General features: G+C 48.2%; 1 protein-coding gene across 1 annotated transcript in view; it reads right to left on the reverse strand.

Annotated features, from left to right (window-relative positions):
* kremen1 (kringle containing transmembrane protein 1) overlaps positions 1-10792 on the reverse strand; it is a 62772-nt gene extending 51980 nt beyond the window's left edge. The window contains exon 1 of the mRNA XM_035435644.1: positions 10472-10792. Coding sequence (XP_035291535.1) covers positions 10472-10547 — 76 coding nt within the window. The 5' untranslated portion in view covers positions 10548-10792. The remainder of the gene's footprint in view (positions 1-10471) is intronic.
* Positions 10793-12941: the final 2149 nt, after the last annotated feature.

Raw genomic sequence — 12941 nt, forward strand, 5'->3', positions numbered from 1 at the left:
AATTAGCTAATCTGATTTTATGCATTCTAACCAGAAATAAAAACTTGCTCGCCTCCAGCCATAACTGAAATGTAGCTTCCAAAATTTTCTTTGGTAAAAAAATTATGTCTGAATATCAAAGAATTTACTGATATAATTTAATTAGGATCTTTTTTTGTTTGTTTGTTTCTGTTTTTTTAGGATAATCATCATTTCCCATGGTCTACTACACGCACGCATGCACGCACGCACGCAAAAAAACTACTTTTTGAAAAATGAGCAGTCTGCAGCAAAAGTTTCAAATAAAACCGAGGTCACAGCTATGCTACTGCCACCTTTCTTCATCATTTTTTACCAAGAAAGATGAATAAAAGATTCGACAAAAGAGTGTGAACCTCCTCTGAAGAGGGCTCAAAATACTTCAAGCAGTTTAGAGAGGGGGGTCGACACGCCACGGCAGAGGAACTCTCCTTCATGCTTCCCCTCCACGGGTTCCTGTCTCCCTCAGCATCGATCGGACCGGTGCGTTTTCATCTCGTCCGCATTCTGTCCTCAGAAGCCTCAACTTCAAACCCGCCCGCTCTGAGCAAACGGCTCCCCGGTGCACAGCTAGCCGTTCCAAACACATTCCTCCCCCCGGTTTTATGGCGTAAAAGCCAGCGTGCTCCTCCACTGCACAGGGTTACTGTCAAAAACTGCCCTGCCATCTAATTTCATGCCTACTACTATTTTCGCAACATTGTTCATATTAGAACAAAATGACTTTGCCTAAGCCAGTTTAGTGGTGGTGCTGTTTTAATTCAGGGGGTCACTCTATTGTAGTAGAAAGTAGAATAGCACCTGTGCTGTTTTGCATTAGTGTCTGTCCTTTCCGGTGGCCATTGTCAGATGCTGGATTATGAAATGTGGTAAAAAGGTAAGACAAAGCAGTCTCTCTCTCTCTCTCTCTCCCTCGCACACTCTCTCTCTCTCGCACACACAGACACACACACACACAGACACACAAACAGTCACCAATTGTGTTTACCGATTGCCAAATGACATGTAAAATAGATGTCAGCATCGCCACCAGGTGCGGTGCCACCTGTACAAACAAGATCAAGGACAATGTGTCATCCACTAATGGGCTTAGTTATATTCTGTAAAGCTCTGAACAGCTCCTCAAGAGTTTATATTATAAGGCCCTGATCTCACTGTGCATGGAAATTACACGCGTTGTTGACTGCCAATGCTGTCGCTTGCCAGTGACATTGGATGTGCAAAAACAATACAAATAAATCAATAAATAAATAAATTATCTGATCTGGGCAAATCCTAAATATGAGATCCAGCACAAAACAAAAACCAGTGCAGAAACTGCATCTTCTCCCCCTCCGAATTCCGTGGCCGTTCGGACGAACCAATCGGAACGCAGTCTGAGCAAGGAGACTTTGGACGGTCTCTAAAACACACCCCACCCCTGCAACCGCGCCCACCCGTGTCCCTCGGTTTCATCCCCGTCTCCGCGGCGACGAGGGGTTGAACGGTTTCGCAGAGAGGGGAAAAAGGCGACAATCCGCTCCCTTCGAACCGCAAGGCGGTCCTGGACCGCCTTCAGGCCCGGCGACCTCGCGTTCGCTGGCGAGAGCTCGGCCATTTCCCCGCCGCGCCCGCGGAAAAAAAACGCACGACTCACGCCGCTGGACAGAGCTCAGCCGACGCTCCAACCGACGCACGAAAAGGTCACAGGTCACGTCCCACACCAACACAGCAGCAACTCGATATCCTGACATTATGTTATTGGTCATGGCTCTTTAAAACTGAGAGTTGCATGCAAAACCGCGTAAGTACAGGTTTGCTGAAATGATTTTAAATTGGTCAGGCTTTATTCTCGGACTTCGTATATTTCTACCAGATTCAAAGAGGACGGTGGAGCACATTTAATGCTTCGTTCCTACACAAAGGCAACCAGAAAAGTAAGCCGAACCATAAAAAAGGGCAACCAGACTCAAAGGTAAATGAAGTTGAGTTTGAATGCAAGCATAGCATTTGACTGCCAATGCCTGCTCTCCATTTTAGAGAGGATTCAGTGTTTTATATGTATGAAGCATAACATTTCCCACTGTTTGGGCAAAAAAATAAATAAATAAATATTAAAAATAAATTATTATTTTGTGCCAATGCAATTTTCATATGTACACAGTTCATTCCTCAGGGCCTTTCATATATTCTCAAATGATGTTCTCCAAAAGAGAAAAAGAACTACTTTCAAAACCAATTATTGTGAAAATAATTGAGCATCGATATGAATCAAAGACTACGTGGGGCCCTTTGCTTTGTGTTTTTTTTCCCCATTATTGTGCGAAGCCACTCAAGTCTCCCTCCGGGCCAAAACAACCAGACGGCGGGCGGGCGGGCGGGTGGGGGGAGGCGAGCCGCTCGAAAAACCGCCGGCGCGCATCTCCCAGCCCACCCGAAATGTCAAGGCAAAGAGACGAAGCAAGGGCGGGGGGGCGGGGGTTGTGGGAGGCAGGGGAGCAAGCGAGGGTGAGATGGTGCAAGAGGAGGCTTTCTTTCTACACACGCCGTCAAAAAGCTGCGCCCCCCCCCCCCCCCCATATGTGGCAACCCGAGTTCCCAGAAGTCTCGGCCCTGGGGATTTTTTTTTTCCGCGTCCAGTCGTAGGCGCTCTGCCACAAGGGCGTCCGCACGCGGTTTGGAAAACACCGAAATACTCGGGTGTTTCGCGGAAAAAATGCCACTGCGTGACGGGGTCAAGGGACCGCTGACTATTCACAATATGTAGGCCATGGTGTTGCAGGGCCCCGAGGTCACACGGTCAGGCTGAATTTTGCGGCCTAACGGCTTCAGTCCCGGTGAACTAAGATGGACCCGATTCCACGTGCCAAGCGGTGTCGATCGGAAAGAGGCACCGCGGGCTACCAGGGTAATCCCCTCTGACAGCTTGAAGGTTCCAGAAAAAAGTCGATTTCGCCAACAACTGAGGTTTCATTCAAGTGAGTCGAGTGGCATGATCCACTGTTATCGTCTTTGGGGTGTCTTCAAAAAACAACCGCTTGACGAGCCGGAGACGTTTTCTGGCAACGATGACTACGTTTCCCATCAGCGAGCCTGGCATTGTGTGCACACGCGGAATGCACTTCCCTAACACTCTAGCGTTTTAAAAGATAGCATTTCGTCTCTCCCCTCAGCATCTGCCTTACACGGAGATACGTCTTACTCTATAGCGGCCTGACAGCTTAATTTCATGTTGTCGGGGATCTGCTCGACTGGATCACGCTGGACTGACACAGTGAACCCGACACTACCTTGTTTAGCGCGCTCTAACATAACCATGGCGTTTGTCACGTCCAATTACCTTTGGCTGACAGCCGTCGCTCTCGTAAGACACCGAAGCGCTTCGGGCGGGAGGCGGCCATTTCGCGGTTTCCGCTGGCCCTGGGCAGGTGGTGATTTGCGTACGCGGCGATGCGAACCGGCTGAAACCGGCGCGATCCTTTGAAACGTCGAAGAATGCGTCGGGTCGGAAAAAAACCGTCGCGGTAATGACTACGTTCGACGTTCGCGGGGGCAAAGCCCGGTCGGCCGGCGGCCTGCGGCGGCCCCACCCACGCGGGCGTTGCCCGGGCAACCTCTAGGGCCGCTGTGAAACACCCCCCCTCGTCCCAGCCCAGGGGTCAGGAGGAAGTCTCTGGTCACCGGGCCCCCCCGTGCCCGTTCCAGAACAAATTGACGTGGAAAACCACACGACACACACCAAGTTTTTTTTTTTTTTTTGGTTTTTTCTCTCCCCTCAAAACGGTCCCGGTTTCCCGCCAAGCGAATGCGGATGTTCTTCAGGGCCGGATGGCCGCGGCGGATCCCGGCGCTTCTGGCGGTAAGAAGGCAACCAGGGGAAAGGAGCTCACTCACTCCCTTGGCCGGGTCTCTCTGCCCGCTGGTCCTAGCTGGCACGCTGGTTTGAGTGCAGAGCGGTACGGAGGGGGGTGGTGGGTTTGCGGCAGCTCAGAGATCTAAACAGAGCCGGGGAAAAGAGGGGGGAGGAGGTCGGCCTCCCTCTGCCGGTAAAGCGGACCGCTACGGGGTGGCGTCAGGAGCCATGCGGGACGTTCGGTTTTTGGGGATGTGAACATCATCCACCGTCGCATTTTGAAAAAGTACATCCTGCTCCACTTGGGCCGTCGTACACGCACACAAAAATTTTATTTTTTTTTAAAATTGCGCCTGACACCTCATCCCAGACCCTGACCCGAGTTTAGCTCCCTGCAGCAGAACCGGAGTCCTTCGGACCGCAGGGGCCAGAATTTCCACAGACCTCACCGCCCGAGAGCAGATTCCAGCTTTTGACCCTCCGTCCGCCTGGTGCCAAGCACTCCAGGGTTACGACACTTCAGGCTAACCTTCGCACCGTCTCCGATCTCCCTTTCAGTCGACGGCAGGGCCGGCAAAAATCCGTCTCCCCGGTTATCAATCAGGAGGGGCTATTTAACAAATTACAGGCTTTACTGAATCAATCAGCGGAGAGGAGAGAACGACACAGAGCAGGCCCTGCCACTCCTGAAATGAGAATCAATACTGCATAATAGACTTAGCTTTAGACAACAGAGCGCTCAGACACAGATGTAGCTTCACTGTATATCACCCCCGCCCCCCCCCCCCCCCCCCCCCCCCCCCCCCCCCCCCCCCCCCCAAACCCCCCCCGCCTCAGAATGGCGTAGATGGCGGCTGTTACTGTCGGGCACACTCGCTGACCTTGGGGTGAGATCTCTTTTAATGTGGAGGTCTGGATAAAAGAGGCTAGCGCTGGTGAATATGTACCCAGCTGGGACTGAAACAGGTTATCCCTGCTGAAGTGACAGATTCACACCCCTCTGTAGGCACAGTGAGCCAGCGAACACACGGGGACAAAAGCCACATTTCAACATACGCCCTATATGCAGAGCAAATTTAATTAAACCAATACAGCTGAGAACAACACGCACACAGTGACACACACACACACACACACACTCACATTACATATTCACACTCAAAACACACACGCACACATTAACACACAAACACACGCACACACCTACACACACACACACACACACACGCAGTGACAAACATACAAACATATATTCACATGCACACGTAACACACAAGCAAACACACATACACATATGTACACACGTGCACACCCAAACGGATACACACACACACACGTACATATGTATACATGTGCGCACTCACACACACACACACACACACACACACTGGCAACATCTCTGCAACAGAGATGAGTTAGGAAAAGGGGGGGGGGGGGCACATCTGACCTCGCTCTGTGGGCCACCAACACTCTCCGCCCGTTTAGGAGAACCCCACCCCCGCCCACGTGCGCCCCCACAAACCCTCCCCTGCCAAAAAAGCTTGAGCCAAAACATGCTTTCCCATAATCCCCCTGGAACCGCAGTCCACAGGCCCCACCCTGCCCACAGAGTGTTCCCGCTCAAACGGATGACATCACTGCCTCTGGCCAGTAAGTCAGAGCAGACAGCAGCCCAGATTCAGGCAGCCGGGGCAGGGGGACGAGGGGGGGGGGGGGCTGCTGCCACCAGCCTACGCATGCACTAATCTTAGCGAGGGACCGAAATAAGGGCTACAGGGTGGAACCCGGGACAAGGTGCTGTCGAGGACCTTTACTGTAGACTTGATAAACACCCATCTATACGTGTCAACCTACATGTAAACACACGATCGGACACACCACGCACGGACATTACACAAATGCACGTGCATGTATGCACAACCATACATGCGTGTTCATGCAGGCACGTACACGTGAACGTGCATGCTTGTACACACACACACACACGACAAAGGACTCAAGCACATTGCATGCATGTAAACAAGCATGTACATGCACACGTGTGCTAGCATAAAAAAATCGATGGACGTACAACAAAGGACCTAAAACCTTGTTGTTTATACACACACTTGCACAAGCACGCACACACACAAATATACACACACACATGCACACGCTCACACACACAGCTAAAAAAGAAGCAGAGTTTCTGACATCACACAAATAAGGCCTGTATCCAAGCCCAGCACAGCATGATAGTCATTCTGGATAAATACCCAAAATGTAAACGTAATGATAGGTTCCACCATCTCGAATAAAATTTCACCCCCACTTTTTTTTTGTTCCCGAGCTTTAACACGGGGGAATATGAGCGTCATGCTAGGATTCACACACTGTATCAAAACACAGATCAAAACACTAATTGCCACAGCCTCAGGCGATATCGCCCAATCGAAATTTGTTTCGTAACGACTTCAATCCGACGAAACAACGGGAGCGACGCAGCTGAACGTTCTGATCTCCAGTTCGGCCGTGCGGGGGCCTGAGCCTGAACGCGGGGGCGTCTGCACAAACCGGTCGTTTTTTTCCCGGGGATAACTAGGAACAGGGCTCCTTTGAGGCCCGCCGCCGGCCCACATACCTGCCGTGGATGTGGAGTAAGTACGCCCCTAATCCCGACATCCTGCTTCGTAAGCCCCTTCTGAAAGATCTGCCCTTTTTTTTTTTTTTTTTTTAGGAAAAGACCCGAAAGGCGCGCAGCTACTCGCGGTGTCATCTCGAGGCCCTTCGTCCCGCCCCTCAAACAAAAAACCCGCGGGCGTTTATTCAAATGCCTTCGCGGAGCAGAAGGACGCAGTTGACAAACGAGGAAGAGCCGTGTTTTTTTTTTTTGTTTGTTTTTTTTTTTTTGACGTTTTGTTTTTGTTTTGTTCCGCTCCACGCCCCGTCGTCCCGCCTGTGTATATTTCTTTGTCTGAACTTTGCTGGGGGGGTGGGGGGGGAAGAATCAACCGCGGCGCAGGCCAATTTTCGACAGACTCTTCCGTCTCAACTCCAAGCGAGGAGGTCGCCGCTAGGCTAATCTCGGAAGCTTGTATCTAACGTACGCTCTGCAGAGTACAGAGGAACGGCAATCCTGCACGTCCAGCAGATTTGCCTTTATTACCAAAAACAGGCGCCGCCTCTGATCCTCTCTCCTGGTGGGCCTCAAACGCGGCATCTCCGAAAAGTGTTTACAAATTGTGCGCCGCGCCACAAAAGGGCAAACAAAGGGAGCGCCGGCGTAAACAGGAAGAACACGCAGAGCCGTCCGCCATCCCCGCGAGACGCAACCCATCGCATTCCTCCTCAAAGACTCCGAACGGGAACGTGCACAAGCGCTGGCGAGCAGGGACACTAACTCGTGAGGAATTCGGGAAATTGAGGGTGGCTGGGAAGGGGGGGGGGGGGGGTGGTGGTCCGAAGGCGCGCTGACCGAACGTTGCGGTCGTTTCCGACTCCCCTGAATGGGAAGCCCTCTTCTTGACAACAATCGCAAAACCCACGCCGAGATTCTAATCAGATTGCTGTCCCAAGCTCATTCGCAATAGTGCAAATATTTGGCCCGACACTCGGGCCGGAAACGGACCCTACGCAAGTACGCGAACGCAAATGACATCGCCAGGCCGACGCACTGCCGACGCACGGCCCGGCTGTACATACCCGACGTGCGTCCTCACATCCCTGTGGAGCTAATCAACCCGCGTCCTCCAGGGGACGATCCGGGACAGCAGTGAAAGACTGAGCGGGGAAAGAAGCACAAATCAAAGACGGCTTCCTCCTGCTGTTGCCTGCTGTGATGTCCCTCGCTTGAAACTGCGGCTCACGCTTGCGTTGCGTTAACAATTTCAGGCGACACATTTCAGAACGCAACGGCGCGTGAAACCGGCTTTTGCGTAGCTCGAAGCGTCCGCGTCCGCGTACTTACGTAGGGCATATTTCCGACCTCAAACCCCCCCCCGCCTGACTCAAGCACACGCAGCAGTGACAGCTTTGACCCGGAGAAGCCTCTGTCTTTCCCCTCTTTTTTTTCCCCAACGCCGCGTACGGCGAGCGCCGCGGCCGGAAAAGGGCGGGAGGTAAGTGGGTTATCCCGAAAAATCCGCCAAAAGCCCTCGAAGCCTACCGCAGGATCAGGCGCGTGCGTGGCTCACACAAATTTGACAGGAAGGAAGCGAGCCCGCGGACGGGGCCAGCCAGGCCCCCGCGGGGCCGGCCCTGGCGGACCGAAACGAGCTCGCCGAGCAGCGCTAAGGTCCAGGGAAGTCGATGCCGTTCATTAATCCCGAGCTAACGATCCATCAATCCCCGAGATTGAAAGAGCCCAAGATAGATTGGACCCATTAGCTTTAGTTCATTATCGGCTTGTTTCTGGTCAGCAAAGAAAATAAGGTTATCTGCAATGAGTGAGGGAAGGAGATGGAGTAACCCCCCCCTCCTCCCCCCAACCCCCAACCTGCCCCCCGACACATGTACACGTACAAACGCTCACCCAAGCATTCTCTTAATAATCAGGATCTGATCCCCCACATATTTTCTCGGCTTATCAGTCTAATGGCGGAAATAATTAAAAGGACAGAAAGACCGGATTCACGGGTGACCAGTACCTTTTCCTCACCACTGAAAGAGGATAAGCTATTCGCTCTGTCATGTCTTTGTCTCTACATCAAGGTCACCTAATACAAACGACGCTGTCTGATCCTCCTCCGTAAGGTCTCTCTTTCTGCCTCGAACATCATATCTCTGACACTATCAACAAAATGCCTGCATCCAACTTCGATTCATCTCCTTTAACCATTTGTCATTATGACAACATTATTTCTGTGCAGAAAAGAACCAAGACCTGCAATGACCTGAAAGCATACTGCATAATTATTTGTTTACAATTTCTCGACTCAACATAACTCCCACAATGAGCGCACAGAGAATGGCACATGATACAGGACGTTCATTGACAGAGCGGCAGTGAATTAATGGGTGCGATAAAACCCTCTTGCTGATTGAGGACAGCCATTTATCTCATAAAGATCTTTGTGTCCTTTCGCCAGATGTTTAATTGCAGACAGTGGCAGAACCTCGAATTTAAGTAGCACTGCACCAGGCAACCGATTGCTAATTAATAATTTCCCAGTAGTTGACTGGTGTCTAACATGCCGCAACCGCTACACTTCTTGACTTTCAAGAGTTTTCAGAGGAGAGAGAGCGATGGGGAGGGGAGAGAGAGAAAGAGTGCTTTTGAACAATATCAAAAATAGTACAAAACTAAATATGAAGGTCACTCGCTTAGCATGTCTGATTTACAACATTTATACACAACTTGCGCCAGAATTTTTAAAAAAAAATGCACTTCCCATGTGTAAAGTTCATGTTTTCTTATAAATATTTCGTAGTTTATGTAGGCTCGCGCAAGCGGGGTTTTCCTCTTCAACATAAAAAACGGATTACCGTAGCTTTAAATACATTGTTAATACATACGTACAGATGGCAATACTTACGCACTGCCCAGATGGCGAAACCTCTAATTTGAATCAAAGGCTATAATTAAGAAACAAAAAATTAAAAAGCAAAGCATGGGGATTTGCTTTTTAAACATGAAACACAACACAAATTACAGCAAGAGAAGTTTGGTTTATGTGGTCGTTATTAAATATTTAAATGAACTATTTCTTTCTTCTCTGAAAAAAAAAACGACCTCATTTTGAAACGCAATACGGTTCCATGTGTGTAATTTAGAGTCGGAACTCCCCGCAGAGCTATCCGTGTTTCTTTAGTCTGGACAAAAGATAAATTGAAGATGACATGTCGGATGTCTGAAAGCGTGGGACTGAGTGGACACCGAGGTCTGAAGTTCATCTTTTCGTTCGGATAAGGACGATTTACTGTGGCGCGTTATGTTATGTGCATCGGTGTAAATAGTCTCTTGTGGTTTTACCAAAAAAAAACAAAAAAAAAAAAAACATCAGTCCAAGACTGTAAACTACGCCTCGTCTCAGTGGTGATATGTCGCGAGCTTGCTGTTCAGAGCAAGCAAGTTGGGGTGGCACAAGCAATCGTTTAAACATACATAGGGTATTACATACTTTGTTAAACATTTAGTCCAGTAAATTACCATGTAATAACCCACACGCGATCACATTAGACAACATGGTCATGTGGGCTGACAGGCAATCCACATCTTAAATTATACTGAATTTGCTCTGCTATTGACATAACCTACGCGTTAATTATCGGACAGGTAACAAATATTCTAACAACAGATTTGTGCCGTTCTTTGCATATACAGGAAATAAAGTCACTGGAGAAATTATTCAACAAATGAACACGTACATTATCAAAGAAATTTAAAGATCACCTGGATATCCTTTCGCTCCACGCCGGGATGGCTAAGCAGCATACTGGTGCATTTTTTGGGTATCGGTGTCGTTACCCAAAGCGCAAACCCATCTTAAATGCAATAACAATGCAATGCGCATCGCACAAAAGTTGCCTTTAACTCGGCGCAGTTTTCCAGGGCGCCTGAATGCGGTATTTTTCATCCGCCTTTCAATGCTAACCCGAAAAGCACAAAACAAAACCGCCGTCAAAAGTATGTTAGCAACTTACCCGTCTCCAGTTGTGCTGCGCTTGTTGCGGAGAGAACCCCAGCTACAAGCAGCGTAGCAATTGTCAAAGAATCCATCGCACAACTTCAGGGCGAACGGCTGTACTGCGGTCTTCTTTTGAGCAGTCGGAGAGATGGCTCGCAGGTGACTTGTTTTGGACGTTGCAAACCCGAATCTGAAACGTCAAGTCGAAATCTGGCGGTCCCAGTTAAAGCCACCTCCAAAGGGCGTCTGAACTTCAAGGCAGATCCGCACCACACAGACACACGAGATAGTAGAACGCAAAGGATCCTATTTCGAATCATGTGACAGGAAATCGGAGCAACAGCTTTTCAACCTGCAAAACTGAGCTTGGAGCGCGAGCGCTACAGTGAGGTCAGACCTGTCCGTTTGCGCTCTTGGCGCATCGGATCGGTCCAATTGAGCCACGTTCGAATCACTTGCACTACTGCATTATTTTCACTCGGTCGAAACAGTTTTTAAGTAGTATTTGCTTGAGGACATGCGAGTAGCCACGTCTTCATCAATCAACGTCCTTATGCCTAGGATTTTGGCTTCGTTCTATCCTTTCCAAAGTTTATGACCGAAATGGAGCTTCAGCTATACCGTCATTTCTCTGTATTTTCCCCGTCCTTCGTCTTCCCGCTCTATATAGGTTAATTCATAATGCATACAGTATATTGTTCACGTGGTCAGATGCATCGTGTCTTCTTGTCTTTCTATTACCCTTACGGTTGACATCATCACTACAATTCATATCACAGTCGAATTGCTTGGCATTTAGTCTGTGACTGAACCTCCCGCTATTGCTTTACACTGAGATGCATAATTGTTTCGAAGAGCCTGCGGGATAAATAAATGAAGTGGTCAATTGCTCAGACATCAGCTCAGATTTCAATGGGTTTATTGCGTTAAGAAAACCTACTGGGAGCAATTACTATGCTTTAAAATGACAACGGATGAAAGTAAGAGGTAGTTAATAAAAAACTATCCTTCAGACCATTAATGTCTCAGTTGAATATATTATTATAGCCAAAAGAAACTGTATTGTAAATGTTTCAAATGTCTAATCAAATAAGTTTTGAATAATATGCAATATGTACTGGGGGGAGGGGGGGATGGTTCGGGACTCTTCTTGTCTGAGCAGGCTGATGCGTGCTTTTAGTATAATGCACCCGCTTCTTAATGGAAAAATCTGGGCTTAAAGTTTTTAAATGTATATTTTTAAAAATATATATGCAAAATGGCGCCCTCTGGTGGAAGCAGCTTGTCTACAGACGTGTTCGGTGGCGGCAGGGTCAAAGGCATTGCAAAAAAAAAACAAAAAAAAACAGGGATTGCACTTTCCATCACTCTGTTATTACATTTTGTAATATTCGTCCCTGTGTTTTCTACTACCACAGTTATGAAGATCTTACCAGAACCTTAGAAAGGATGGGAGGATATTAATGCACAATAATTAACACTGACAGAAATGGCCATTTAAGAGACAAGATATCACACTATATAACAAAAAGTACCTGGACACCCCTTGGTCTCGGGCCGTTTTTCATGGTAGTTCCAGTGAAGGCAAATCTTAATGCTACAGCATACAACCGCATTCTAGACAATTCCTCAACAGTTTGAGGAAGGCTCTTACCTGTTTCAGCATGACAATGCCCCCGAGCACACAGCGAGGTCCATACAGAAATGGTCTTGTTGAGAACGATGTGGAAGAACAGTGATTGGCCTGCACAGAGACCTGACCTCAACCCCATCCAGCACCTTTGGGATCAATTGGGAAGCAAACTGCAAGTCAGGCCTAATCGCCCAATCTGTGCCCAACCTCACTAACGCTCTTCTGGCTGAATGGAAGCAAATCCCTGCTGCAATGCTCCAACACATACTATAAAGCCTTCCCGGAAGAGTGGAGGTTGTTATTGCAGCAAAAGTTGGACCAACTCCATATTAATGCCCATAATTTTGGATGAGGTGTTGAATGTCAGGTGTCCACATACTTTCGGCCTTGTGGTATACATCTACCTTTGCAGCTTGTCTGCTGTGACCCTTTGTATAATTCTACAGTTAACCTGAATAAATGGTTGAAAGTTACAAAATTCACTTTCCTAGTTCCCTGGCTTTTTACATATACAGCATTTTTCCTGATGAATATCATTTATTTATTTGGTTATTAATGCTTTTTGATGATTTGATTTACTTCTTTCGATTTGCACATGTATGGTGCCATCTCCAGCTCATATGCATTGCAAATCTTGCTATTGGCAGACGTCTTCTTGTTATTCTTTTGATATGTACCTTTCAGAAATGTCATCATTCAACATTTCTTTCTAATCTCTCTTCCTTTCACTTTACAAACATTTCGTAAGTTTATATAGAAAGCTTGCCAAAATAAACTGCAGCTCGTGCTTTTAGTTTGAAGAAATATCTCATAACTGATAAACATATCAAGTTACACAGAGGCCAATAAACAA

The sequence above is a fragment of the Anguilla anguilla genome, chromosome 10, assembly GCF_013347855.1.
Source record: "Anguilla anguilla isolate fAngAng1 chromosome 10, fAngAng1.pri, whole genome shotgun sequence".
Taxonomy (NCBI): Eukaryota; Metazoa; Chordata; class Actinopteri; order Anguilliformes; family Anguillidae; genus Anguilla; species Anguilla anguilla.